This window comes from Galeopterus variegatus, unplaced genomic scaffold, assembly GCF_000696425.1.
Source record: "Galeopterus variegatus unplaced genomic scaffold, G_variegatus-3.0.2 Scaffold1620, whole genome shotgun sequence".
Taxonomy (NCBI): domain Eukaryota; kingdom Metazoa; phylum Chordata; class Mammalia; order Dermoptera; family Cynocephalidae; genus Galeopterus; species Galeopterus variegatus.
In genome coordinates this window covers 184,683-209,543 of record NW_007727731.1, presented here as the reverse complement: position 1 = coordinate 209,543, position 24,861 = coordinate 184,683, and the positions used below count along the sequence as shown (strand labels likewise).

At 42.5% G+C, this 24,861-nt stretch overlaps 1 protein-coding gene across 1 annotated transcript in view; it reads left to right on the top strand.

Moving 5' to 3' along the window:
* The window catches only part of LOC103594778 (zinc finger protein 17-like), a 28,840-nt gene extending 5,149 nt beyond the window's left edge, over positions 1–23,691 (top strand). The window contains exons 3-7 of the mRNA XM_008578041.1: positions 125–251; positions 1,538–2,992; positions 14,844–15,064; positions 20,381–20,507; positions 21,773–23,691. Of these exons, the coding sequence (XP_008576263.1) occupies positions 125–251; positions 1,538–2,992; positions 14,844–15,064; positions 20,381–20,507; positions 21,773–23,691 (3,849 nt within the window). The remainder of the gene's footprint in view (positions 1–124; positions 252–1,537; positions 2,993–14,843; positions 15,065–20,380; positions 20,508–21,772) is intronic.
* Positions 23,692–24,861: the final 1,170 nt, after the last annotated feature.

Genomic DNA, 24,861 nt, shown 5'->3' with positions numbered 1-24,861 from the left:
TACAAGCAACAAAAACAGACTGAGTGCTAAATAGATAAGTGTAAAATTTAAGAAAACATAGTTTGAAAAGAAGCTATAGTTTGAAAAGAAGCTGCTTATGTACTGAACTGTCCCAATTTGACAGAGCCGTGTGGTCTTTGAGGACGTGGCCATATATTTTTCCCAGGAGGAGTGGGGGCACCTTGATGAGGCTCAGAGATTCCTGTACCATGATGTGATGCTGGAGAATTTGGCACTTTTGTCCTCACTAGGTAAGGTCCTCACACCCACCCAGTGTCCTGGGTTGGGCTGTGTTCTTTTACTCAAGGGTAGCTCTGGCTTTCCCACAAGATCATGGGTACAACTTCCTTTTCTGGTTTACTGGCGTATATACTGTGGGAGCCAGGGCTGGGCTCTGTGCACTTTTCCCTCTTTCCCCTGCCAGCCCCATCTACTGCTGCTCTGAGGCTTTCAAGAAAGGGCTCAGGAATCAGAAATGTTGAAGCTGGCTTAGAGTTCCCACCAGCCTTGTCTGTCCCTGGTCGGGTTACTCTGTCCAAATTCATGGGACCTTTGTGCTTCAATTTGTCCTCTTGCTCTTTCTGATATTTCTTGGTGTCTTCTTGTACCAGGAATTTCAGGCACTAACCTGGTCACTAATTTTGATTTGATTCTGTAGAACTTTTCTCTGAAGTTCGTGTGATTATAAACGTGAGATGTCATGGGTTGGATCTCTACACATGTGCTGTCCAAGTTCCTTTCCCTGTCTTTCCCTTCGGACTGGCCTTTTCCAGGTCCCACACAGGTTGTCACCTTAAGGGGAGGACCTTGGGTACCTGAGAGGATGGATATTACTTCAGCAATGGCAGTAGAGTCTCAAAGGGACATGGTCCTGGTGCTAGGGAGCTGGGAAAGGGTATGTGGCAGAGCTGGGTTCAGATCACAGTGGTAACCTGTCCTGTGTCCACCATTATTTGATGCAAAGGTCAGTGGCCACAACTCATTTCTACCCTTTCTTCCCAATTGTCATTTCTACTATGATTTCTGGCCCCTGGCAACCCCTGCCGCACATTCTCCACTTCTGTGGCCTCCATTTCTCATCTGTTCTCTTCTACTGCTCTTTGCACAGTGACCTCCAACATATGACCTAGACTTAAGGTGTTGTGAGGTCTGCACATGTCCCTTAATAGTCCTTGAACACCAGCTACTGTGTTGCAATCAGGGATCTCTGGGTCTGGACATAACCTTCTACACACTGCTCACCAATCACCAGCAGCCATGGCCTGTTTAAAGCCATTTTTACGAAGCGAGTTGGAGACGCTATCCATCCTCCTTGCACTGTCTCCTCCCTTGTGTCCTTACCCATCCTCAGGGCTCTCCCATTAAAGGAGCTTGCCAGGCCCAGCTCTGCTCAGCAGGCTGCTTTCTCCCTGGCTTTAGTCTACATTGCCTGTCAGCAGTCCCATGGACTTATTGGTGGGTGTGTCTGACATATTTTTGATGGGGCTCCCCTCCTCCAAAGTCAACATGCACTTCACCAGCACTTCTCTGCTTACAGGTTGTTGGCATGGAGCTGAGGATGAGGAGGCTCCTGCTGAGCAAGGTGTTTCTGTGAGAGTGTCACAGGTCACAACTCCAAAGTCAGGTTTATCCACCCAGAAGAAGGCCCAGCCTAGTGAGACACGTGGCCCACTCTTGAAAGACATTCTGCACCTGGCTAAGCACAATGGAACATACCCTGAGCAAGAGATATATATTTGTGAGGCAGAACTTTACCAGCACCAAAAGCAGCAGATTGGAGAGCATCTTTCCAGAAGGGACGATTGGAGGCCTTCATTTGCAAAGAACCACAGAATTCACATGGCCGAGAGGACCTTCCCCTGCAAGGAGGGTGGCAAAGAATTTACTGCCGATTCAGACCTTCTCCAGCACCAGGCTCCTCATAGTGGGTGGAAGCCATACAGGGACACCGAGGGCAAGGAAATCTTTCAAACTGGAGAAAATCATTACAAATGCAGCACATGTGGGAAATCCTTCAACTGCAAACATTCACTTGTTGAGCACCAAAAAATCCACACAGGAGGAAGACCTTATGAGTGCAGCAAATGTGGGAAATTCTTTAGGTACAATGCTAACTTCATGAAACATCAGAGAATTCACAGTGAAGAAAGGACTTATGAATGCAGAGAATGTGGAAAATGCTTTATGTACAACTATAGACTCATGAGACATAAGAGAGTTCACACGGGAGAAAGGCCTTATGAGTGCAACATATGTGGGAAATTCTTTAGGTACAGCTCCACGTTTGTTAGACATCAGAGAGTTCATACTGGAGAGAGACCATTCGAGTGCAGCAAATGTGGGAAATTCTTTATGGACAGCTCCACGCTTATTAAACATCAGAGAGTTCATAGTGGAGAAAAGCCTTATAAGTGCAGCGAATGTGGGAAATTCTTCAGGTATAAATCCACACTCATTAGACATCAGAGAGTTCACACAGGAGAAAGGCCTTATGAGTGCAGTGTATGTGGGGAATTCTTTATGTACAACTCCAACCTCATAAAACATTGGAGAAATCACACTGGAGAAAGGCCTTATAAGTGCAGCGAATGTGGGAAATCCTTTAGGTACCACTGCAGACTCATTAGACATCAGAGAGTTCACACTGGAGAACGACCTTTTGAGTGCAGTGAATGTGGGAAGTTCTTTAGGTACAACTCCAACCTCATTAAACATTGGAGAAATCACACTGGAGAGAGGCCTTATGAGTGTAGCGAATGTGGGAAAGCCTTTAGCCACAAACATATACTTATTGAACATCAGAAAATCCACACTGGGGAAAGGCCTTATGAGTGCAGCAAATGCCGGAAGGCCTTCATTAGAAAGTCCCATCTGGTTCATCACCAGAAAATCCACAATGAAGACAGGCTTATGTGCTCTGTAAATGTGGGTGATTCTTTAGGTACAACTCCAGCCTCCTTAAACATCAGAGATTTCACAGTGGAGAAAGTTTATCATTGACCATGTCTGTGGACAGTTCAGAAGTATTATGTAAATTCATATTTTTATGCAACTAATCTCCAGAACGCTTTTCGTCTTGCAGAAGTGAAACTGAACTCATTGCAACAACAACTTATTCCCCATCCCTACTGCCCTTGGCAGCTTAATGTTTCTGCACTCTGTATCTATGAGTTTGACAACTATTGGTACCTAATATAAGTGGAGTCATGCAGTATTTGTGTTTTGGTGACTGGCTGATTTCCCTTAGAATAATGTCCTCAAGGTTCATCCATGTAATAGCATGTGTCAGAATTTCCTTCCTTTTTGAAGGAAATAGTATTCCATTGTATGTATCTACTACATATCTTTATCTGTTCATCTGTTAGTGGACACTTGGGTTACTTCTAACTTTGGACTGTCAGGAATAATGCTGCTATGAAGATGAGTGTACAAATATCTATTTGAGACCCTGCTTTCAATTCTTTTTGGGTGTAGGAGATACCCAGAAATGGAAATGCTGGATTGTGTAGTATTTCTATTTTTAATTTTTTTAGGAACTATTTTTCATACTATCTGTGCTACTTTACTTTCTCAGCAGCAGTGCACAAAGGTTTCAGTCTATCTGCATCCTCACCAACACTTCCATTTTCTGTTTCTGATTTTTTTTTTTTTTTTTTTTTTTGGCATTGGCACCCCCCCTGTATGGGGATCTGAACCCTTGAAATTGAAGTTCTCAGCCCTGTGCTCTAACCAAGTGAGCTAACTGGCCAGCCTTAATTTTTTTTTTTTTTTTTTTTTTTGGCATTGGCACCCCCCCTGTATGGGGATCTGAACCCTTGAAATTGAAGTTCTCAGCCCTGTGCTCTAACCAAGTGAGCTAACTGGCCAGCCTTAATTTTTTTTTTTTTTTTTTTTTTTGGCATTGGCACCCCCCCTGTATGGGGATCTGAACCCTTGAAATTGAAGTTCTCAGCCCTGTGCTCTAACCAAGTGAGCTAACTGGCCAGCCTTAATTTTTTTTTTTTTTTTTTTTTTTGGCATTGGCACCCCCCCTGTATGGGGATCTGAACCCTTGAAATTGAAGTTCTCAGCCCTGTGCTCTAACCAAGTGAGCTAACTGGCCAGCCTTAATTTTTTTTTTTTTTTTTTTTTTTTTGACAGCAGATATCCTATTGGGTGTGAAGTAAAATCTCATTGCATTTTTCATTTTTATTTTGCTGATGATTAGTGATGTTGAGCATCTTTTCAGATGCTTGTTAGGCATTTGTATATCTGGAGAAATATCTATTTAAGTTTTTCCCCCCCATTTTTTAATGGGGTTATTTGCTTTTTGTTGTTGACTTGTAGAAATTCTTTATATATTCTGGATATTTTAACAAATATGTGATTTTCAAATACTTTCTCCCCGTCTTTGTTGTGTCTTTTGATGAAATTTTTAATTTTGTTATAGCCCAGTTTATCTATTTTTACCTCTACCTATGCTTTTTTTTTTTTTAAAGGGGATCTTAACCCTTGACTTGGTGTTGTCAGCACCGTGCTCTCTGCAGTGAGCTAACCAGCCATCCCTATATAGGGATCCGAAACTGTGGCTTTGGTGTTACCAGCACCACACTCTCCCGAGTGAGCCACGGGCTAGCCCTACCTCTACCTATGCTTTTGATGTTATATCTGAGAAATCATTATCAAATCCAGTGCCATGGAGTATTTTCTCTATGTTTTTATTTTAAGAGTTTTATATTTGTAGAGCTTACACTTAGATGTTTGGTCCATTTGGGGTTTATTTTTGTATATAGTGTAAGGCAAGGCTCCAACTTCATGCTTTTGTATATGGATATCCAGTTTTCCAAGCACCATTTGTTGAAAAGACTGTTCTTTCCTCTACTGAATAGTCCTAGCACCCTTTTCAAATCATTTGATCATATATGCCATGGTTTATTTCTGGATTCTCCATTCTACTGATATATATGTCTATATTTCAGTACCACACTTTTTAAAAAATTTTTTGTCAGCTGGCCAGTATGGGTATCTGATCCCTTGACCTTGTTGTCATAACATGGTGCTCTGACTAACTGAGCTAACTGGCCAGCCTGCCACACTTTTTATATGTATGCTCTTTTTCCCCCCCTTACCAAATACTGTCCTGACTCAGTTTTGAGGCCCAGGGCTAGAGGCTGGTCTGTTCCACTTTTGGAGCATCTGATTATGTCCACATCTCCAACCCCTCCTCTAATGGGGCTCTTACATTCTGGGCCAGTACATAACAGCCCAAATAATCCAGATTAGTCAATCCACAGGGAACTGGGAAACAGCTAATCCAAATCACTTGCCTTTCATAAACTGCCCCCTGCAGCTTCAGGTTACTGTCACTGGGATGCAACTCCCTGTGGGGTGTACCTGAGTTTTTCTCTCATTCTAGCTGTAAGTAAATAAATAGTTCTGCCCTTCATGTATCCTAGTGAGATTGTATTGTTTTCTCCATCAAAAGTACCTTTATATCTTATAAAACAAGTCCACATCCAGAAGCTTATAATGAGTGCAGGGAATGTTGGAAAATCATTAGCCAATAGTTTAACCTCATTCAGCACCAGTAAGTTCACACTGGAGAAAGACTTGAGCGAAAGCAATATGGGCTCTTTGTTCACCACAATAACGCAACAGAGTAAAGCTCTGGAGATTGGCATTGTAAGGAGATAGCCAGCAATTGAACCTCATACATCCAAACATACACCCTGAGGATATTCCCTCTATTGATAGATACACGGGAAGCTTTCGTGGACTATGTTCGCTTTTGAACTTGCCTGAGGCCTTTGTCAGAATTATGTTAGTGCCAGTGCCTATTACAAAAGTTGTCCCTCCTCTACCAACTGTGTAACACCTTAGATTAAAATGGTGTTCTGTCTCTTTTTTCTGGAAGATTCACCAGTCATTTGAACCCTTTAGGGCCTCATTTCCTCCTCCAGAATTGTTCTGGTGTGGATATCAGTTTTAGACAGGACATGGGCTGGCTAGGGTGGCAGCTTGCAGAGGTTTCCCTTCAGGGGCATTATTGGTTATTTTGTGACCCTTGGGATGGATATTTCCAACCTCTGAGTCACCCACACCATGAACTCCCCTGCCACATACACTGCTGATTTTTGTGACAGTGAACGTCCTACTATTTAAGGTACCTTACATCTTGGGTATCTACGCACTGTGTGTTGTGGGTTTAGAACAGAATTGGTCTTTGCTAGAATGAAAAGACAGTTTTTCTTTGTGAGGCCTAGTGTACTTTGTGTGCTCCAGAGCGAATAGCAGGAAGGGAAAGATCAGCATCCATCCACATTTGAACCAACCTGCATTGCTGTCTGAGAGGCTTCCTGGGAAAGTTTGAAGTACTGCATCAAATCTGCCCTGAGTACAAAGATTATCTGTATTTCCCAGAGTCAGCTTGAGGGTAGGTCAGTTGTCTTCACAATCATCAGAGCATTTGGTAGCAGCATGAGTTGGATGTCAACCTATGGGATTTCCCATATTCTTTTACATTGTTGAGGGAGAGCTGTCTCTCATGACCTGCCTAGGAGTCCTGTGTTGAAAACTAGGTATATGTTCCTGACTATAGACTTGCAGGGCCAGTGGCAACCATATTCAGGGGGGTGGGGGTGGGGCAGGAAGTGGTTAGATTAATAGGAAGTGGGAGAGACCACAGTAGAGTGGATGAGCCCCCCTCTGAAAGGACACTCAAAATTGTCCCAGTAACTATGGCTTGTGGGATGAGGTAGTACAGGAATTCCAAAAACCTAAAACCTTGTGCATCAGCCAGTAACTATGGCTTGTGGGATGAGGTAGTACAGGAATTCCAAAAACCTAAAACCTTGTGCATCAGCCAGTAACTATGGCTTGTGGGATGAGGTAGTACAGGAATTCCAAAAACCTAAAACCTTGTGCATCTCCTGTAGTCAAGGTCACTGTCAGAGCAACTAATCCAAAGACTTTATGTATTCCTTTAATTTCAAACCATAGTTTCATAGGAAGGAATCTCATGACAGAGAGAAGGGAGATATTATAATCCAAGGATGGGTATTTTATAACAGCGATTGTTCCTTGTGACTCAGGTGGAGGTGACCTTCATTGCTCTCCAGTTTTTGCTGCCATTAAATCAGTTGGCCCACCTAAGACATAGGGAAAGGGTGTTGATGGAGTCAATACAACTTTTGCAAGATATGATGATATTTCTAGAAGAAGAAGAAACCTAGATGTTTTACAAAATCTTTATTTCATGACAGCTTTATTGAGGTATTATTGACACAAGTATTAAACTGCATCTATTAAAAGTGTAATATATATTTTCATAGTGCAGTTCTGTATAGATTTTATGTTTATGTTTAAGTCAATTTTGATAGTTTGTGTGAAATACAGGTATTCGTGCATTTTAACTAAATTATCTGGTTTGGGGGCATAAATATTTTTTCATAATATTCCCTTACGATACTTTAAATGTAGCATCAGGAGTTGCATCTTTTCTTTATTCCTGATTTTCTTAATTTGATATCTTCTTTATTTTTTTGTTCAGCCTACCTAAAAGTTTATCAATTTTATTGTTTGAAAAAACAACTTTTTCGTTTTTAAAGATTATTTTTAATTGAAAAATAATAACTGAAAACATTTTATGGGGTACAATGTGATGTTTCGATATACATTTACATTATAGAAAGATGAAATGAAGCTAAATAACATATCCATCAACCTTACATACTTAGATTTTTTGTGATGAGAACATTTAAAAATTTACTATTTCAGCAATTTTGAAATGTGCTATACATTATTATCAACTGTAGTCACCATTCTGTGCAACAGATCACTCAAACTTATTCCTGCTGTTTAACTGAAACTTTGTACCCTTGTAACATCATTTCCCCTTTCCCCATCCATCCCTGTACCCAAGTCTCTGGTAACCACCATTCTCCTCTCTGCTCTTATGAGTTTGACATTTTTAGATTTCACATATAAGTGCAAGCCTTTATTCTTATTACAGATAGATGTTAATTTTATTGTGAGTTTGGAACAAATGATGTATTTTCCCCAAAGGAGTCACTGCTTACTGCTTGTCATTAAAGTGTGTGTGTGTGTGTGTGTGTGTGTGTGTGTTTAGGTGTATCTACATACATATATCCAAATCTTTTTTTAATTTTTTTTTTTTTTTTGACAGCTGGGCAGTACAGGGATCCAAACTCTTGATTCGTGTATTTTTATACTGTTTTTCTGCTTTCTGTTTCACTGGTTTTGCTCTAATTTTTCTTATTTTCTTTGTTCTTTTTGATTTGGGGTTATTTGGTCTGATTTTTCTTTTTTATTAACCTGGATGCTTAGGTTATTGAGATATTTCTTCATCTATAATATAGCTACTTAAAGTTATATTCTCATGCTAAGCACTTAATATAGCTACTTAAAGTATATTTGCACTCTAAGCACTTAATTTGGCTAGGTAATTTTGATGTGTGGCTTTTTTATTCATCTAGTTCAAAACATATATCTTAAACTTTTCCCTTTTAATTTCTTCTTTTACCTGCAGGTCATTTGGCAGTGTGTTGTTCAATGAGTCTCTCCCTGTTAAATTTGCAGGGGTGATATCACAGCGTAGGGAGGAATATTGTTCAGTCAAAGCCCTGATTATTATGATTAAAGGATGAGAGACAGAGAAAATTTATGTGTTATTTGAAATACCTACCACTTCTGTGTTACATTTATTTTGAAGAAGTTGAGCAAAGTTGACAGGATTTAATATAGAAAGTGTAACACCCATATCTACCAGGAATTGATGATGATGATCATGTATATTTATACTTAAATCTTGAGTATTTAAGGGTATGGCAAGATATCAGACACTCTATTCTTCCTCAAAGGACCCTCAGTGATCTGAATTTAAGGGTTTTTCTTTGTCTTGGTTTTTCTTTTGTATAATGGGACCATCTTTTTTTACAGTGTCCCTTCTGTTTACAATATCTACAAGTGTCCTTGCCAGTAGGTTGATAGTTGGGAAACGTGCCTCCTAGTTGTTTGATCTGCAAGGCCACATGTTTAGTTTGGTTTCTGTCAACTTTTTGATCTGAAGCCATTTAAAAGTCTTCTGCCAGGAGTTTAGTTGAGGTATAGGGGCTATTTCTCATTTTAATTTCTGTTTTTGAATTAGGTCTCCAATTTCAGTTTTAACTCAATTGGCAAAATGAGATGTAAGTATTACTGTTCTATAAGCCCATCTTTAACTCACAAATATTGCTCAAAGGATTTTTTATTTATGTCATAAATATTATCCAGTTGATTTTCTTTTCTTAAAACTGTTAAAACATACAATTTGCCATCTTAATCATTTTTAAGTGTGTATAGTTGAGTAGCATTAAGACAATTCACATTGTTGTGCAGCCAAACTTTGTATTGTTTTCATCTTGCAAAATTGAAACTCTGTGTACCCATTAGACAATTCCTTAGTTTTCTCTCTTAGTCTCTGGAAACCTCCATCTACTTTCCGTCTCTGTGCATCTGACCACTTGAGATACTTTGTATAATTAGAATCATACAGATATTGTGTTTGTGACTGGCTACTTCATTTACCATAATGTCATCAGGTTTTATCCATATTGTAGCATGTGTTAGGATTTATTTCCTTATGAAGGCTGAATAATATTCTATTTACATATACCATATTTTCTTTATCCACTCGTTCATAAATGGACACTTGGGTTGCCTTTACATTTTGGCTATTAGGAATAATAATGCAGTGAACATGGGTGTAGAACTGTTTCTTTGAAACCCTGCTTTTAATTCTTTTTGGGTATATACCCAGAAGTAGAATTGCTGAATCATATACTATTCTGTTTTTACGTTTTGCAGGAAATTCTGTACTGTTTTTCCATAGTGGACACAGCATTTTACATTCCCACCAACAGGCACAGGGTTCCAATTTCTCCACATCCTTGGCAACAGTTGCTGTTTTCTGTTTGGTAGTACCCACTCTGGTCCAACTGAGTTTGAGTGCAAATGTTTCAGGTGTGTTTTTTAGGAGAATTTAACTTAATTTCTGGCCTTGTTTTGACCCTCAGGTTTACTGTGGAAAGAGATCCTATAGTTCCCTATCAGGGTCAATCTAATCAGCTTTTGCTATTCAGGATTTATCATCTAAGGTTCAGCCCAACATGTATACAAATGCTACGTTTCAGCCTGTTTCGAGCTTCTATAACAGGATACCACAGACTGGGTAGTTTATAAAGAACAGAAATGTGTTGGTTCACAGTTCTGAAGGCTGGCAAGTCCAATACCAGGGTTTTGGCATCTTGTGGGGGCCTTCTCGTTGCATCATAACATGACAGAAGGCATCACATGACAGAACAGCAAAGAGAGAGCAAGAAGAAGTGAACCCACTCCCATAATAAGGAGAAACAATTCCCACGATAATGGCATTATTTCATTTATGAGGGCAGAGCCTTCATGACCTAAACACCTCTTAATGGTCCCAACATTTTAATACTGTTTGGAGGGGACAAACATTTAAACCATAGCATGAAGTAAGTCACATAACTCTGGGTCACATGCACCTGAAAGAATTCTAAAATATTCTATGATTATTTGCTGGTATTATTTGGGTTTAGGGAAATCTTTAGTTGCAGCTGTTAATTCAGCCTGGGTCCAAGATTTAAATTTGACAGTTGCCTACATACCTGGCTTTTGGGAGGTATGGATCTTTAGAGGTAATTGGCATTGTGGGGTTTTAGATTTTTTGGGAAAGAGGAGGGAAGAGGTGCAGAAGGACGACGATCATAAGAATAAAGGGGAAGAGGAAGAGCTTATAAGGAGGCAACTGGAGAACAAGGAGGGGGAGAATTTACTAGGAAAATAGGTCCAGTTCTTGCTTAAGTTTATCAAATTGATCATTGGATTTAGCCAAGAAAACTTTTAGTGAAACAATTTTTGATTCAGAACCTGGATGATCATACCAATAAAAAAAAATTACTGCTCAATGTGCCTGAGAAATCTTACATTTTTTCTTTTCTAAGGCACTTCTGAAATTAACAATTTTTTTTCAGCTGAAATATTCTGAGTGGCCACTGAAGGCCCAAATCATCCTGGTGAAGTTATGCCATTTAGGAATATAAACACTAGGATTACAACTGTAATGAGCATACATATAACACGCAGGAGTTTTTCCTGGAAGAGGAGAGGATTTATATTTAGACAACCTTATGAAAGCTGAAAGTGGTTAGTAGGAATGTAATGATTGTGTGCCTTGGGCCTGGTTCCTATAACATGATGGGTTGGTTGCCACCTCCACACTAAGACATGACAACCTGCACACCCAGCATGCAGAAAATCTGAGAAAATACTCTCTCTGGATCAATGCCTAACTCTCAGGACAAAAAACCAAAAAACAAATGGGGAAGGAAGGAGAATTTCATCCCATTTTATTGGTGGCCTACAGCAAAGTCTGTCCAAATGAATGCCAGTCCGGGGAAAACCAGAAAACCAGTGGTCTGAGGCTGGCTGAAGCAACAGTCACTAAGGCCTATGCCTGAGTTTTACTTTGACTATCCTTCTCTTGGCAAACAATACTTTTAGATGGCATAGCAAAAACTGTTATATGAAAGAAAGCAACAAGGGATAAAAAGTCATGGGGTAATTCTACCAAGGATGCCAACCTAAAGGGAGCCAATAAAACAAACAAAATTGGAGACCAAACAGAATAAGTAGCCAGGGAATTTAACACAAAGATAGCAATGTTGAGATCTGTTGCTAACTACCATGTCATCTCAGACTTGACAGCAAAGCACAGGGAACCTCTGTGGGTACCACACCTGTTTGCAGCCTGGGGTCCACAGTGCCAGACAGTTTAGACTATATCTCACTCAGACCACCACAATAACTATGATACATACAGTGGTCACGTCCAACTTATGAGGGATCTTCAAAAAGTTTATGGAAAGATTTAGATTATCTTTTAATTCTATTTTTCCACAAGCTTTTTGAAGTACCCTTGTATATGTTTTCTCTGTCCATTGAACCTTCATTAATAAGAAACATGCTCAATAGGAGCATTCTTGGGTTCCAAAGAGATAACTTTGGAAGTAAACGAAGACTCCAATGAGAACAAACAAAATCTATTTATTCAGAGAATACTATAGCAAGGGAGTCAGCCACCATTTCTTGCATTTTGCAGAACTTCAAAGGCAAGCAGAGGAGTGAGAAAGCTCTATTGTAGGAAAAGAGTAAGGTATCAGGTATGCCCTGATTGGAAGCTATTGTCATGGAGACGATGTGTGTGCGTGTGGAGGGTAGCTCTTCAGAAGTTTAACATCCTATGTGATTGGCTAGTGGTGCATATTTGGCTTTCTACAGTTGGTCCTAAGTTGAAATTGTGTGCAAAAGTTAGGGAAGCTGTCAGTTATTAATCAAGTCCTGGCTGTTTTGAGCCAGTTGTTATATGGGTGGTTGTTGGGCCTCTGACCTGGTTGTGGTTCCTGACTTCTTGGACTGATTACGTAGATGCCAAGTTGACTTCCTGGACTGGTTGGTGCAGATTGTGAGCTAGAATTCAATTTTTATATTTGATGTAGCCATTGTCCATTTGTATAGTAAATCTCTCACACCTAAACAAAGAAGTAAATATCCACAATTGTGAGACTTCTTGTCTTAACTGGTCATATGTTGAAAATTACTTTAATGTCCATTCATTTTCCACAACCCACTCCAAACCTCTGCCTCTGCCAGACCTTTAGTTGGGAAGTTTTGTGTTGTTTTATTTTCTTTTAAACTGGTGGGTAAAACAAAATTTCAAAACCAGAATGGTCTGATTCTTCAGGGGTCCTGCCTTTATTGTGTTTCTGCAGTTTTATTTTCGGGTATGAAGTTATCAAAACACTCCCCAGAGAATTCCCTGAATTCCAGATATAGTTCTCCATGTTTGCCATTCTATAGCAGCCACTCAACTTCTTGGTACTGATACCAGAGGAGAGGGTTTTGGGAGGCCCAATACCTGGCCTCAACCCACCCCCATCCTCTTACCAGGTTCTTGAGTCTGCCACAGGAAAGAATTCAAGAGCAGAGTCACAGTAGAAAGTGAGGGCAGGTCTAATGTAACAAATAAGAAATACAGATTTCACAGAGAAAGTGTGACCTAGTTCCAGAGACTGAGCAGGGACCACACCAAGTTTAATACAAAAGAAATAAACATTCACAGACAAAGTGCAATCTGGCTTTAGGATGAACAGCCTGCCAGAGGCAAGTTTGATTGATACAAAAGGAAAGAAACATAAACCTCAGGTGAAGTGTGGCCTGTCTCTAGGAGACTGAGTAACAGCCCTGCCTTCAACTAAGCAGGTGGTAAGCTAGTCTTGCACATGCTCAGTTGGTCTCTTTTAGAGCACGCTCATTGGTCAAATTCCATCACATGCAGCGAATACACTTAGAATATTCTACATGCTCTGTAGTGCCTCCAGTGGAAGGTCGTTTAAGGGATTAATCTCCTTTTTACTGAGCATGCTGAGCCAGTGAACAGCCCCCTGCAGTCTCAATCTCCACATGCTGGTACAGAAAATAGGTGCTACAGGCCATTGTAGTTCAGGACTCAGGGGTGGAGCTTGAGTCCTAGGTGAGTGGCCCAAAACTCAGAGGAGAGGCCTGAAACCTGATCCCAGGGGGACTGAGCACCTCTTATCTCAGTACTAGAGAAAAATCACCCAAACATTAGAGCAATTCACTTTCCCAAGTAACATGAGGAACCCAAAATGACCAAGTAGCTGTCTCACATTCCAAGTCAAGGTTCATAATATTGTTCTTTTGGTGGTAGCTTTTCTCTCTTGAGAACAAATTCCTCCCAACCAGCGGAACTTAAAGTTGAGGGAATGGGTAAAAGTTATTTGAGTGAGCAGTTAGGTGAAAAAAATTAGAAAGAGTAGGATTGCCAGATTTAGTAAATAATCTGTGGCCCAGTTAAATTTGAATTATTTCTAGGTCCTTATGCATATTTATACTGAGATAAAGGAAAAATATTACACGGGACACGCTTATTTTAAAATTTCCTTTAGTGACTGTCTATATCCCATTTACATTGTAACATAGCTTTTACAGTAGTCCCATCCAATTTATATGATTCCTTTGTGCATTGAACATTCATTAAGGAGACACAGGCTCTCAAGTAGCATCATGAGCAGAATGATTCTTCAGATTCTTATAATAAATGAAAATATCTCAGATGTAAAGTGATAAATTTCATCTGCATAAAAGCGTTGCTCGCTAGTTTGGAACACAATCACTGATTATTCAGGCAGGAAAGCTATTTCTCCTCCAACTCCCAGTTATGCCTACCTGGGGTCCTTTCTTTCTTGTCCCGACGGAGCATACTGAAAGTCATAAAACAAACCCCAAAGCTTCAGTCTGTGTGTACTCACGAGTATCAAAAGAGCTGACAGCTGTGACTGGACACCGAGTGTCATTATGGTCTGGTGTGCCCCTTCGGATGTATGTCCTTTGGGATCTCGCTGTGCTTCATACAATCTGAAATAACCGTTCCCTAAAACATTTCTCAGACTTGATCGAGACTGCATTCCCGGAAAATCTGAATTCTTACCGTTTAAGATCCAGTGAGGCCCCGCCTCATTTTTGGAGCTACGGAACTCCGAACTCTCTTTCTAACACCTCTTAAGTTACCTCTTGGTTTCCAGGAGACAGGGCAGTTAGCGGCGTAGGAACTACATTACCCAGCAGCTTCTGCGGCGTGCGAAGGCAGCCAGCTGAGCCAATGAAAGAGTAGCATAGAGGCGTTTACGTACTTGCGTAACACGTGGGCGGGATTTCCGGCGGCGTGCTAGTGGTGGTGGCAGTTTTGCTGATTTTGGATCTAGTCGCTGATTTAAGGGTCCCTGAGGGCTGGGTCGAGACCGAGGTGACGAAGCAGAAAGGCTCGAGGAGAGGTGTTGTCCCCGCTTCCCTGAGGCGGGCGAGAGGATCGACTGAGCAATCTGGGGAAGCCGGTGCCCTTGTCCCTGTCCCGGTCACCCGCCGCTCCCGGCCCTGCTCTTCCCTGGCTCGGTCGGCGGAGGCCGCCCTGATGAACTCGCATCAGGTGGGTCCCGCGTCCCCAAACCGGCTCCCAGCCCAGCTCCCGGTGTTTGAGTGCTAATGCCCGGATGGAGGGGCTCCTGCTCAGTTCACTGTGGGTCGGGCCCCTGTGCTTTGAAGAGAGGGGTGTGCTTGTGTGGGATGTCCCTCCCCATTTCAGCAGGACCGGCACGTGCAAGGGCTTGTAGATACTGCTGAGTCGAACGCATTGGGGAATCCCGGGGTGTATCGTCTCTCCAGGGAACAGAGAGTGAGGTTGCGTCTCCCCTGGAGTGGCACTAGAGTAGCTGGACGCCATGGAAGGTTGTGAAGGGAGGGCGGATGGGACGGACATGCCCAGCATTAGAAATGTAAAGTTGGGAAAAACAGGATGTTGAATGGAGGTTGGGAGATCGGTGGCAATGCCACTGTAGTAGACCTAGGAGAATTATGCTGGCGGCTGGACCAGAGGGGTGGCAGTAGAGGGGAGATGTGATGAGTTTTTGGTAGATTGGAAAGTTAGAACCGACAGGATTTTCTCTGCATCACATATGGCTGTGAGTAAATTAGGGAGTGAAGGACCATCCCAAGTGTTTTTGCCTGAATACCTGAAAGAATAGAGTTGCGGAAGTTAGCGTAAAGAGCAGGTTTAGAGAAAAGATCATGAGTTGGATTTTGTACGTGGTAATTGAGATACCACAAAATGGAGACATCACATGGGTAGGTGGACATAAGTTCCAGAGATTAGGGAAGGTAGCCAGTCTGGAGCTTTCAGAGGGTTAGAAGTTGTGGACTGGACCAGGGTTTAGACTGTGGATCAGATTGAGAAGGGAGAATCTTAATGTTATTTCAGATGGGCTCTGTGGTGAGAGAGGGGAGGGCTGAGATCCACCGTGGTGGTTGTGTGTGGGGGAGGGAGGAGGCATCGCTGTTGGTTCCTCCAGAAGGAACAGATCTGGGATAAGAGGAATTCTGGTCTGTGTCTGTTAAAAGGGAGGGTTGGGGCCGGCCCGTGGCTCACTCGGGAGAGTGCGGTGCTGATAACACCAAGGCCCCGGGTTCGGATCCCATATACAGATGGCCGGTTCGCTCACTGGCTGAGCGTGGTGCTGACAACACCAAGTCAAGGGTTAAGATCCCCTTACCGGTCATCTTTAAAAAAAAAAAAAAAAAAGGGAGGGTTGGATGGAGTAAGAAGCTGGCCTAGAATGGAGACTGCGGTATGAGGTGGTGTAGACACTCCACCCTGAAGGCTCCCAGACCCTCAGGGCCACTCTCTGTGGAGTAAGGGAAAGGTCAATCAAGCTATGGAGCAATTGGGTCCAGGCCTGGGCACAACGTTCTCACATTCTCCATCCCAGGAGAATGTTTAGGGCTCCCAGCAAGCCCCATTTAGATCATTAGGTAGCAGCCAGGCCTGGTTGCTGAAGGGACCAGTAACTGACCTGCCTGCTCAGCCCCTCCATACAGCTCATTAATTTAAGAATGTGTAAAACACTTTTTCATTTGAAAACTGATTAACCAATATCCTTCTAAATATGTGCACATAAGTAGGCAGTTAGAAATGAAGTAATCAATAAGTTTATTCGAACACTTAATAATTGTTGGAATGTTAATTTTCCTCTAAGTATTTGCTTACAATGGGATTATATATCATATTTTCTTAAAACCTTAAAAAATGAGAAAAATACACTCAAATTTTCAAAACCCTGCTACTTCATTTGCACTGAAATCACACAAAACCGTTAATCCTATAGAAACTAATTACTGATACATACTACTTAGTTTGATGCCAGTATGACCCTTATGATGTGGGAGCCATTTTTATCCCCATTTTACAGATAAGGGCACTGAGGCTTAGGGAGGTTCAGTCCTTGTCCAGACTCAGACCTGCTAAGAAGCATCACTAAAATCTGAGCCTCACTTAGCTTCACATCACTTTGCTCCAGGACAGAGCGTAGGTGATGGTCCAGCTCAGCCTGTAGGATGGTGGCCTATTTCTTATGGCCTGCTTCTTCACCCAGAGTCCCACGGCTGTGGCAGAAATGCTTATGGACCCTGCACAGGTGAGTGGAAGGTGTCTCAGACTTTCACCCACACAGTTATTACTCTGATTATTTCGGCACCTTTATAGGGAATGGTGGTTTCCTGAGACTCTTCACCTGTGCTTTTTCCACCCTTGGGTCTGAAGACCCTATAGTTCCACCAGAAGACCCAGGGTCCTGAACTCATTCTCTGGTTATATGGAGTGGTGCCAATTCTAACAACCAATGGGGTGAGATGTGGCAGGGCATCCCAGGCACAGGATCTAGAATGTTCAAATGCTTGGTGGTGAGACTTAGCTGGTATGTTTATGGAATTGCAAATACGTGTTATATCTGGTGGAAATAGGAAACAGGGCAGGAGGTCGGGGCTTGCAGGGATCAGGCCTGGAATTTGCAGCCTGAGGTTCTGGGCCTCTAATCTGAGGGTGGTAGGAGGCAGGGAAGGTTTGAAGTAAAAGAGGTGATTTGACCCAGATTTTAAGAGTCTCCATTTACCTGCAGAGAGGAGGACAGCTTAGGGTGAGGGTGGAGGCAAGGATACCTGGGAGATAGTTTCTGCAACAGTCCAGGAGAGTGTTGGTGGTGGCTGGAGGAGAGTGGTGACCATGGAGGTGGGAGGAATGGTTGGCTTCTGGTAGTTTTGAACTAGGACTGCCCACATTTTATGATGTGGAAAATGAGAGAACTGGAGAGATGGGATAGAAGGGGAATCTGGGATGGTGCCAAGGCTTTGACATTGTTTGGAAGGATGGGTGCTCCAGCAACCAAGATGTGATAAGTTCTGTGGCAAGAGGAATTTTTTTTTTTGTAACACATTAAATTTATGTAGTTTGTTGTATGTCAATTATACCTCAATAAAGCCTTTAAAAAAATTTTTTTTCCCAAAACATTTCTCTGGGAGGTAGGAGGAATTTTTTTTTTTATTTTTATTTTTTAAAGATGACTGGTAAGGGGATCTTAACCCTTGACTTGGTGTTGTCAGCACCACGCTCACCCAGTGAGCAAACCAGCCATCCCTATATGGGATCCGAACCCGGGGTCTTGGTGTTATCAGCACCGCACTCTCCTGAGTGAGCCAGGGGCCGGCCCGATAGGAGGAATTTTAATAGGGCATACAAGGAACCAGCTTTTGGCCAAGTCATAAATGTACCTACTCTGAGTGGTGGTGCCAGGTTGGATTTTACACATAGGTCTGCAGCTCAGTGGAGACTTTCAGGATGGGGACATCCACTACATGACAGCCAGTGTGGATACCATAGTGAAGCTGTGGGTCAGATTTAGGAATTGGCATCTTTAGGTTCTGGAGGTAATGTCATTGGCGGGGAGAAAGGGGAAGGAAGGCGCTGAGGAGTGGGTCTCTATTGGGCACTTGGGTGGTAGTGGTGGACATCACAAAGGCAGAAGAGGGAATGGATTGACTGAGGGTGTGTGTGATGGGGGGCAGTGTATGGAGGAGTGAGAAAGGCTTCCCATGGGAGACTGGACGTGAAATGTATGCTGAGGCACCTCCACCAAGGTCAGATGGTAGTGAGACCAGGGTGGGGCTTATTTCCCCTTTATTGACTGACCAGGGTTTTCTGGTGATTCTTGGTGGAACATGGATGGTTTAATTCAGGCTGTTAGGTTACTTTGGGGGGAAAATGGGACCAGCTAGGATCTTTGCTAGGTCTACGATGGGGGTAGGGATGTGGAGGTCAGTGCAGCTGGGCTTTGGATTAGGGTTAGGGAGAGAGAGAAGGTCATGACTGCTTGTGGGATGACTCTGTGCAGTGCAGAGGGGGAGGCAGCCAAGATCTGGAGTTCAGTGGAGGTGTGGGAAGCTGTGAGGTCCTCACGTAGGTTTGGGTGGCTGAGGTTAAAGTAGGAAGCAGGGCTGGTAGGTGAGACCTTCAAAGAAGGGCTTGGAGCTACCCCAGGTACTAGGAACTTTGGCATTCTGGACAGTACAAGGGTAAATAGGATTTTGCATTTGCCGTGCACCAGAGTGGCATGTTGGGAGGCCACAGAAATGCCCATGGTGTGAGCCATGGTTGTTGTTAGCATTACAGCAGTGGAGGGGCTGGAGATGTGAGAGAGGTGTCGTCCAAAAAATGATGTGCAGGTGAGGAGGAGTGTGAATGGTTGACCTCAGTCCCTGGCACAAGGCACATAAGGGAGAAAGATGAGTCTGAGATTGGTTGCCTGGGAGGCAAGATCAGGGAGAACCCAGGGAAATTGGCTGATAAAAGCAGGCCTTGCCAGGCTTTCATGGTGTTTTTCCACCCCCTCCCCCACCTATTTTTGTTCTACGCTGGACTCAGCCATCAGTAGAAATGTGGAGAGAGCAGGCTGTGATGCCATCAAGACCAGGTATCTTCTTCCATATTGGGAACTGGGTGGAGGCTGAGCAGGGTATGTATATGTGTGTGGTGGGGTCAGGGGGAGGACTGAAGATCCTGGAGAGGGAAGTGTATTTAAGGATTTTAATTTATGGACATGACTGAGTGACAACACAGAGAGGCCATTGGTACTGAAAGAATTTTTATTCCATTTCCTGAGTGCGGGGGACATGCCATGCCACATAAGGCCAAAGTGGAAACAGCAGATTTGGTTAGGAGGCAGGTGCAGGCTTGAGGGTAAAGCACACACTAGAGGTTTGATTGGGATTTTGTTGGGAAAGGCAGGACAGGGCGAGGTGAAGATTAGTTTGAATAAGTCCATTGAGCCTTGGAGCATAGCTAGTTGTGTGGTATCAGGGCTTGGGCTGATTTAGGGCAGAGGAAATATTGGTATGTGAGAGTTAGATAAGAAGGTGTCCCTTCTTATTGGCCCTCTATATCCGTGGGTTCTCCATCTATGGATTCAACCAACCTTGGATCTAAAATATTCAGGAAAAAAAAAGGATGGTTGCCTCTGTACTAAACATGTACACACTTTTTTCTCATCATTATTCCCTAAACAATACAGTATAACAACTATTTATATAGCATTTACATTGTATTAGGTATTATAAGTAATCTAAAGAAGATTTAAAGTATACAGGACAATGTGTGTAGATTATATTTAAATACTATGCCATTTTAAATCAGGGACTTGAGCATCTGAGGATTTTGGTATCCACAGGGGGTCCTGGAACACCTCCTCCAACCCCCAATACTGAGGGACAACTGTATAGGCTCTGCATCACAAGGGAAATGTAAACAGATTTGGCTGTTTGTTTGGCCCTGTAGTTAAGAGATGATAAATAGCTAAATACAGAGCTCAGGAAATACCGAACAAGAAGCTGTTCACGAATTGAACTGTCATAATTTTGGCAGGATCGTATGGTCTTTGAGGATGTGGCCATATATTTCTCCCAGGAGGAGTCAGGGCTCCTTGATGAGGCTCAGAGACACCTGCATCGTGATGTGATGCTGGAGAACTTCGCACTTTTGTCATCAATAGGTAAGGCCCTCATACCTACCGCAGTGTCCTGGGCTGGGCCCTGTTTTTCCCATTTTCCCCAGGAGCAGCTCTTACCTTCTCATGACCAGGCCATGGAGGCTACTTGTTTTACTGGCTTACTGGCATATATGTTGTAGGAGCCAGGGTGGAGCTGTGTGCTTTCTACTGCTTCTCAATCAACCCACAAGCTGCTGCTCATGAGTACTTGCAAGATAGGGATCAGGAGTCAGAAATCTTGAAGTTGACTTAGAGATCCCACCACTCTTTCCTGTTCCTGTCCAGGTTACTCTGTTCAGATGTGTGGAATCCCTCTGCCCAAGGCCTCCCCTCTTCCTCTTGCTGACATGTCTTGGGGCCTGCCATTGCTAGGCATTTCAGGCACCTACCTGGTCACTACTTGTGGGGACTACAGGGTTATTTCTGCAAGACTGTCCTCTAGAAGTTCTTGTGATTTTAGAATGCAGAATATTCTGGGATGTTTCGCTCTTGGCATGTTTGGTCATTCCCTTTTTCTGGCCTATGCCCCTAAATAGTTGCTCACCTTTAGCAATGGGGAGGGCCCTGGATGCCTGACAGGATGAGCATTACTCCAGTGATGGCAAGAAACACTCAAAAGGATATGGCCCTGGTGCATAGGAGGTGAGAAATGGTGTGATATCAGAGCTGGGTTCAGATCACACTGGGAACCTCTCCTGTGCCCATTGTTATTGGATGCCAGGCCCAGTGGCCACCCCTCATTTGTCCATTTTCATCACTATCGTCATTTCTACTCTGACTTTTCACTCCAGCCCCCATTTCTATGGCCTCCACTTCTCATCTGTTCTCTTCCACTGCTCGCTTTGTAGCGTCCTCCAACATATGACCTGTAGTTTAAATGTTGGGAGGTCTGCAAGTATCCCTCAATTTTCTTTGAACACCAGCTACTCTGTTGCAATCAGATATCTCAGGGTCTGGACACAACCTACATATTGCTCAACAGTCACCAGCAGCCATGGCCTTCTCTACATTTGCAGAGGAGTGAGTTGGATACTCTCCTTCCTCCCTGCACTGTGCCCGTCCCTTGTGTTCTTCCCCATCGTGAGGACTCTCCCCATTTGGATGCTTGCCAGGCCCAATTATGCAGAGCAGCCCTTCCTCTCACTGGCTTTAGTCTGGTTAGCAATACCATGGAAATATTTGGGGGTATTTCTGACAGACATTTGTGATGGGGCCGCCTCCTGCCATCAGAATCTACATGCACTTTACTGACATTTCTCTGCTTACAGGTTGTTGGCATGGCACTGAGGATGAGAAGGCACCTGAGCAAGGTGTTTCTGTGGGAGTGTCACTGGTCACACCTCCAAAGCCCCATTTATCCACCCAGAAGACCCAGGCCTGTGAGACATGTAGCTCACACTTGAAAGGCATTCTGTGCTTGGCTGAGCAGGATGAGACACACACTGATCAAGAGCTATACATCTGTGGGGCAAATCTTCACCAACGCCAAAAGCTGCAGAGTAGAGAAAAACTTTACAGAAGTGATGAGGGGAGGCCTTCATTTTTGAAGAACCACAAAGTTCACATGGCAGAGAGGACCATCCCTTGCAGGGAGGGCGGCAAGGACTTTACTGCCCATTCAGACCTTCTCCAGCAGCAGGTTCCTCACAGTGAGTGGAAGCCACACATGGACACCCAGGGCAGGGAGGCCTTTCAAAGCAGACAGAATTATTACAATTGTAGCAAATGTGGGAAAGACTCTTGCCACCAACATATGCTTTTTGAGCATCAAAAAATCCATTCTAAGGAAAGGCCATATGAGTGCAGTGAATGTGGGAAATTGTTTCAGTACAACTCCAACCTTATTAAACATCAGCGAAATCACACTGGAGAAAGGCCTTATAAGTGTAGGGAATGTGGGAAAGCCTTTAGTCTCAAATATAATGTTGTTGAACACCAGAGAATTCACACTGGAGAGAGGCCTTATGAGTGCACTGAATGCAGGAAGGCTTTCATTAGAAAGTCCCACCTTGTTCAGCACCAGAAAATCCACAGCGAAGGATTCTTTACAAAAAGGTCTGACCTTATCGAGCACCAGGTAATTCACACCAGGCCAAGGCCTTATGAATGCAGCCAGTGTGGGAAGGCTTTCCTTACACAGTCCCACCTTATTGGTCACCAGAAAATCCATACTGGAGAAAGGCCTTATGAATGCCGTGAATGTGGGAAATTCTTTATGTACAGTTCCACACTCATTAGACATCAGAAAGTTCATACTGGTGAAAGGCCTTATTATTGCAGTAAATGTGGGAAATTTTTTATAGACAGCTCCACACTCATTATTCATCAGAGAGTTCATACTGGAGAAAGGCCTTATGAGTGCAGCGAATGTGGGAAATTCTTTAGATACCGCTCCACGCTCATTAGACATCAGAAAGTTCACACTGGAGAGAAGCCTTATGAGTGCAGTGAATGTGGGAAATTCTTTATGGACAGCTCCACACTCGTTATTCATCAGAGAGTTCACACGGGAGAAAAGCCTTATGAATGCAGCGAATGTGGGAAATTTTTTAGATATTGCTTCACACTGAATAGACATCAGAGGGTTCACTCTGGAGAAAGGCCTTATGAATGCAGTGAATGTGGGAAATTCTTTATGGACAGCTCCACACTCAGTAGTCATCAGAGAGTTCACACGGGAGAAAGGCCTTTTGAGTGCAGCATATGTGGGAAATTCTTTAGGTATCGCTCCACTCTTGATACGCACCAGAGAGTTCACACTGGAGAAAGGCCTTTCGAGTGTAGTGAATGTGGGAAATTCTTTAGGCACAACTCGAATCATATTAGACATCGGAGAAACCACATTGGAGAAAGGCCTTATGAGTGCAGTGAATGTGGGAGAGACTTTAGCCAAAATTCCCACCTCATTCGGCACCAAAAAGTTCACACTAAAGAAAGAACTTATGAGTGCACTAAATGTGGGAAGTTCTTTACGGACAGCTCCACACTCATTAGTCATCAGAGAGTCCACACTGGAGAAACGCCTTATGAGTGCAGTGAATGTGGAAAAGTCTTCAGATACAACTCCAGCCTCATTAAACATCGGAGAATTCACAGTGGAGAAAGGCCTTATAAGTGCAGCGAATGTGGGAGATTCTTTAATCAGAATTCCCACCTAATTCAGCACCAAAAAGTTCACACCAGATAAAGAACTTATGAGTAAAGGAAACGTGGAAAGACTTCAAACAGAAATCTGCTCTGAATTAGCACTGGGAACTATTTTTTAAAAAAATGTTTTTAATTGTAAAATAAAATCTACCCTCTTAACTGTATTAAAGTGTATAGTTTAGTAGTGCTAAGTTATTCACATTGTTGTGCAATGAATATCCAGAAGTCTTTTTATCTTACAAAACTAAAACCACACCCTTTAAATAATTCCCCATTCCCCACTACACTCTGATAACCACTACTCTAATGAATATTACTACTCCAGGTACTCTGTGTAAGAAAAATTAAATTTTGGTTTTCTTGTGACTTACTTTGTGGCTTATTTCAGTTAACATAATGTCTTCAAATTTTATCCACGTTGTAGCATGGATTAGAATTTCCATCTTTTTTAAGGCTGAATAAAATCCCACTACATGTATATAGCACTTTTTCTTTGTCTGTTCATCTATCAATAGGTATTTGGGTTGCTTCCACTTTTTCATTATTGTGAACAGTGCTGCAGTGAGCATGTGTACACATATCTCTTTGAGGCCCTGCTTTAAATTATTTTGGGTACATGCCCAGAAGTGGAATTGCTGCTTCATATGTTAATTCTACTTTAAAACTTTTGAGGAACTATTTTTCATAGCAGCTGTATCATTTCACATTCTCATAGACAGGGCAAGGATTCCAATATCTCACATCTTTGTCAACAGTTCTTATTTTCTGTTTTTTGGGTTTTTTTGTTTTGTTTTTTATAATAGCTATACTAATGGGTATAAGGTGTTATTTTATTGTAATTTTGATTGGTATTTCTCTAATGATTGGTGATGTTGAGCATCTTTTTATTTGCTTGTTGGTTAATTGTATGTTTTCTTTGGAGAAATGTCTGTTTAATTCCTTGGCCTATTTAAAAAAATTTTTTTTTAAGTAGACAGACCGTGTATACTTTTATGTACAACATAATGTTTTGAAGTATATATATTCATTGTGGAATGGTTAAATCTAGTTAATTAACAAATGCATGTTGGGTTTGTTTTTTGTTATTGTTGAGATGTAGTTCTTCATATACTCTGGGTATTAATCCCTTGTCAGATTTATGGTTTTCAAATACTGTCTATTATGTTTGTTGCCTGTGTTTCTAGCATAATGTCCAAGAAATTATTGCTAA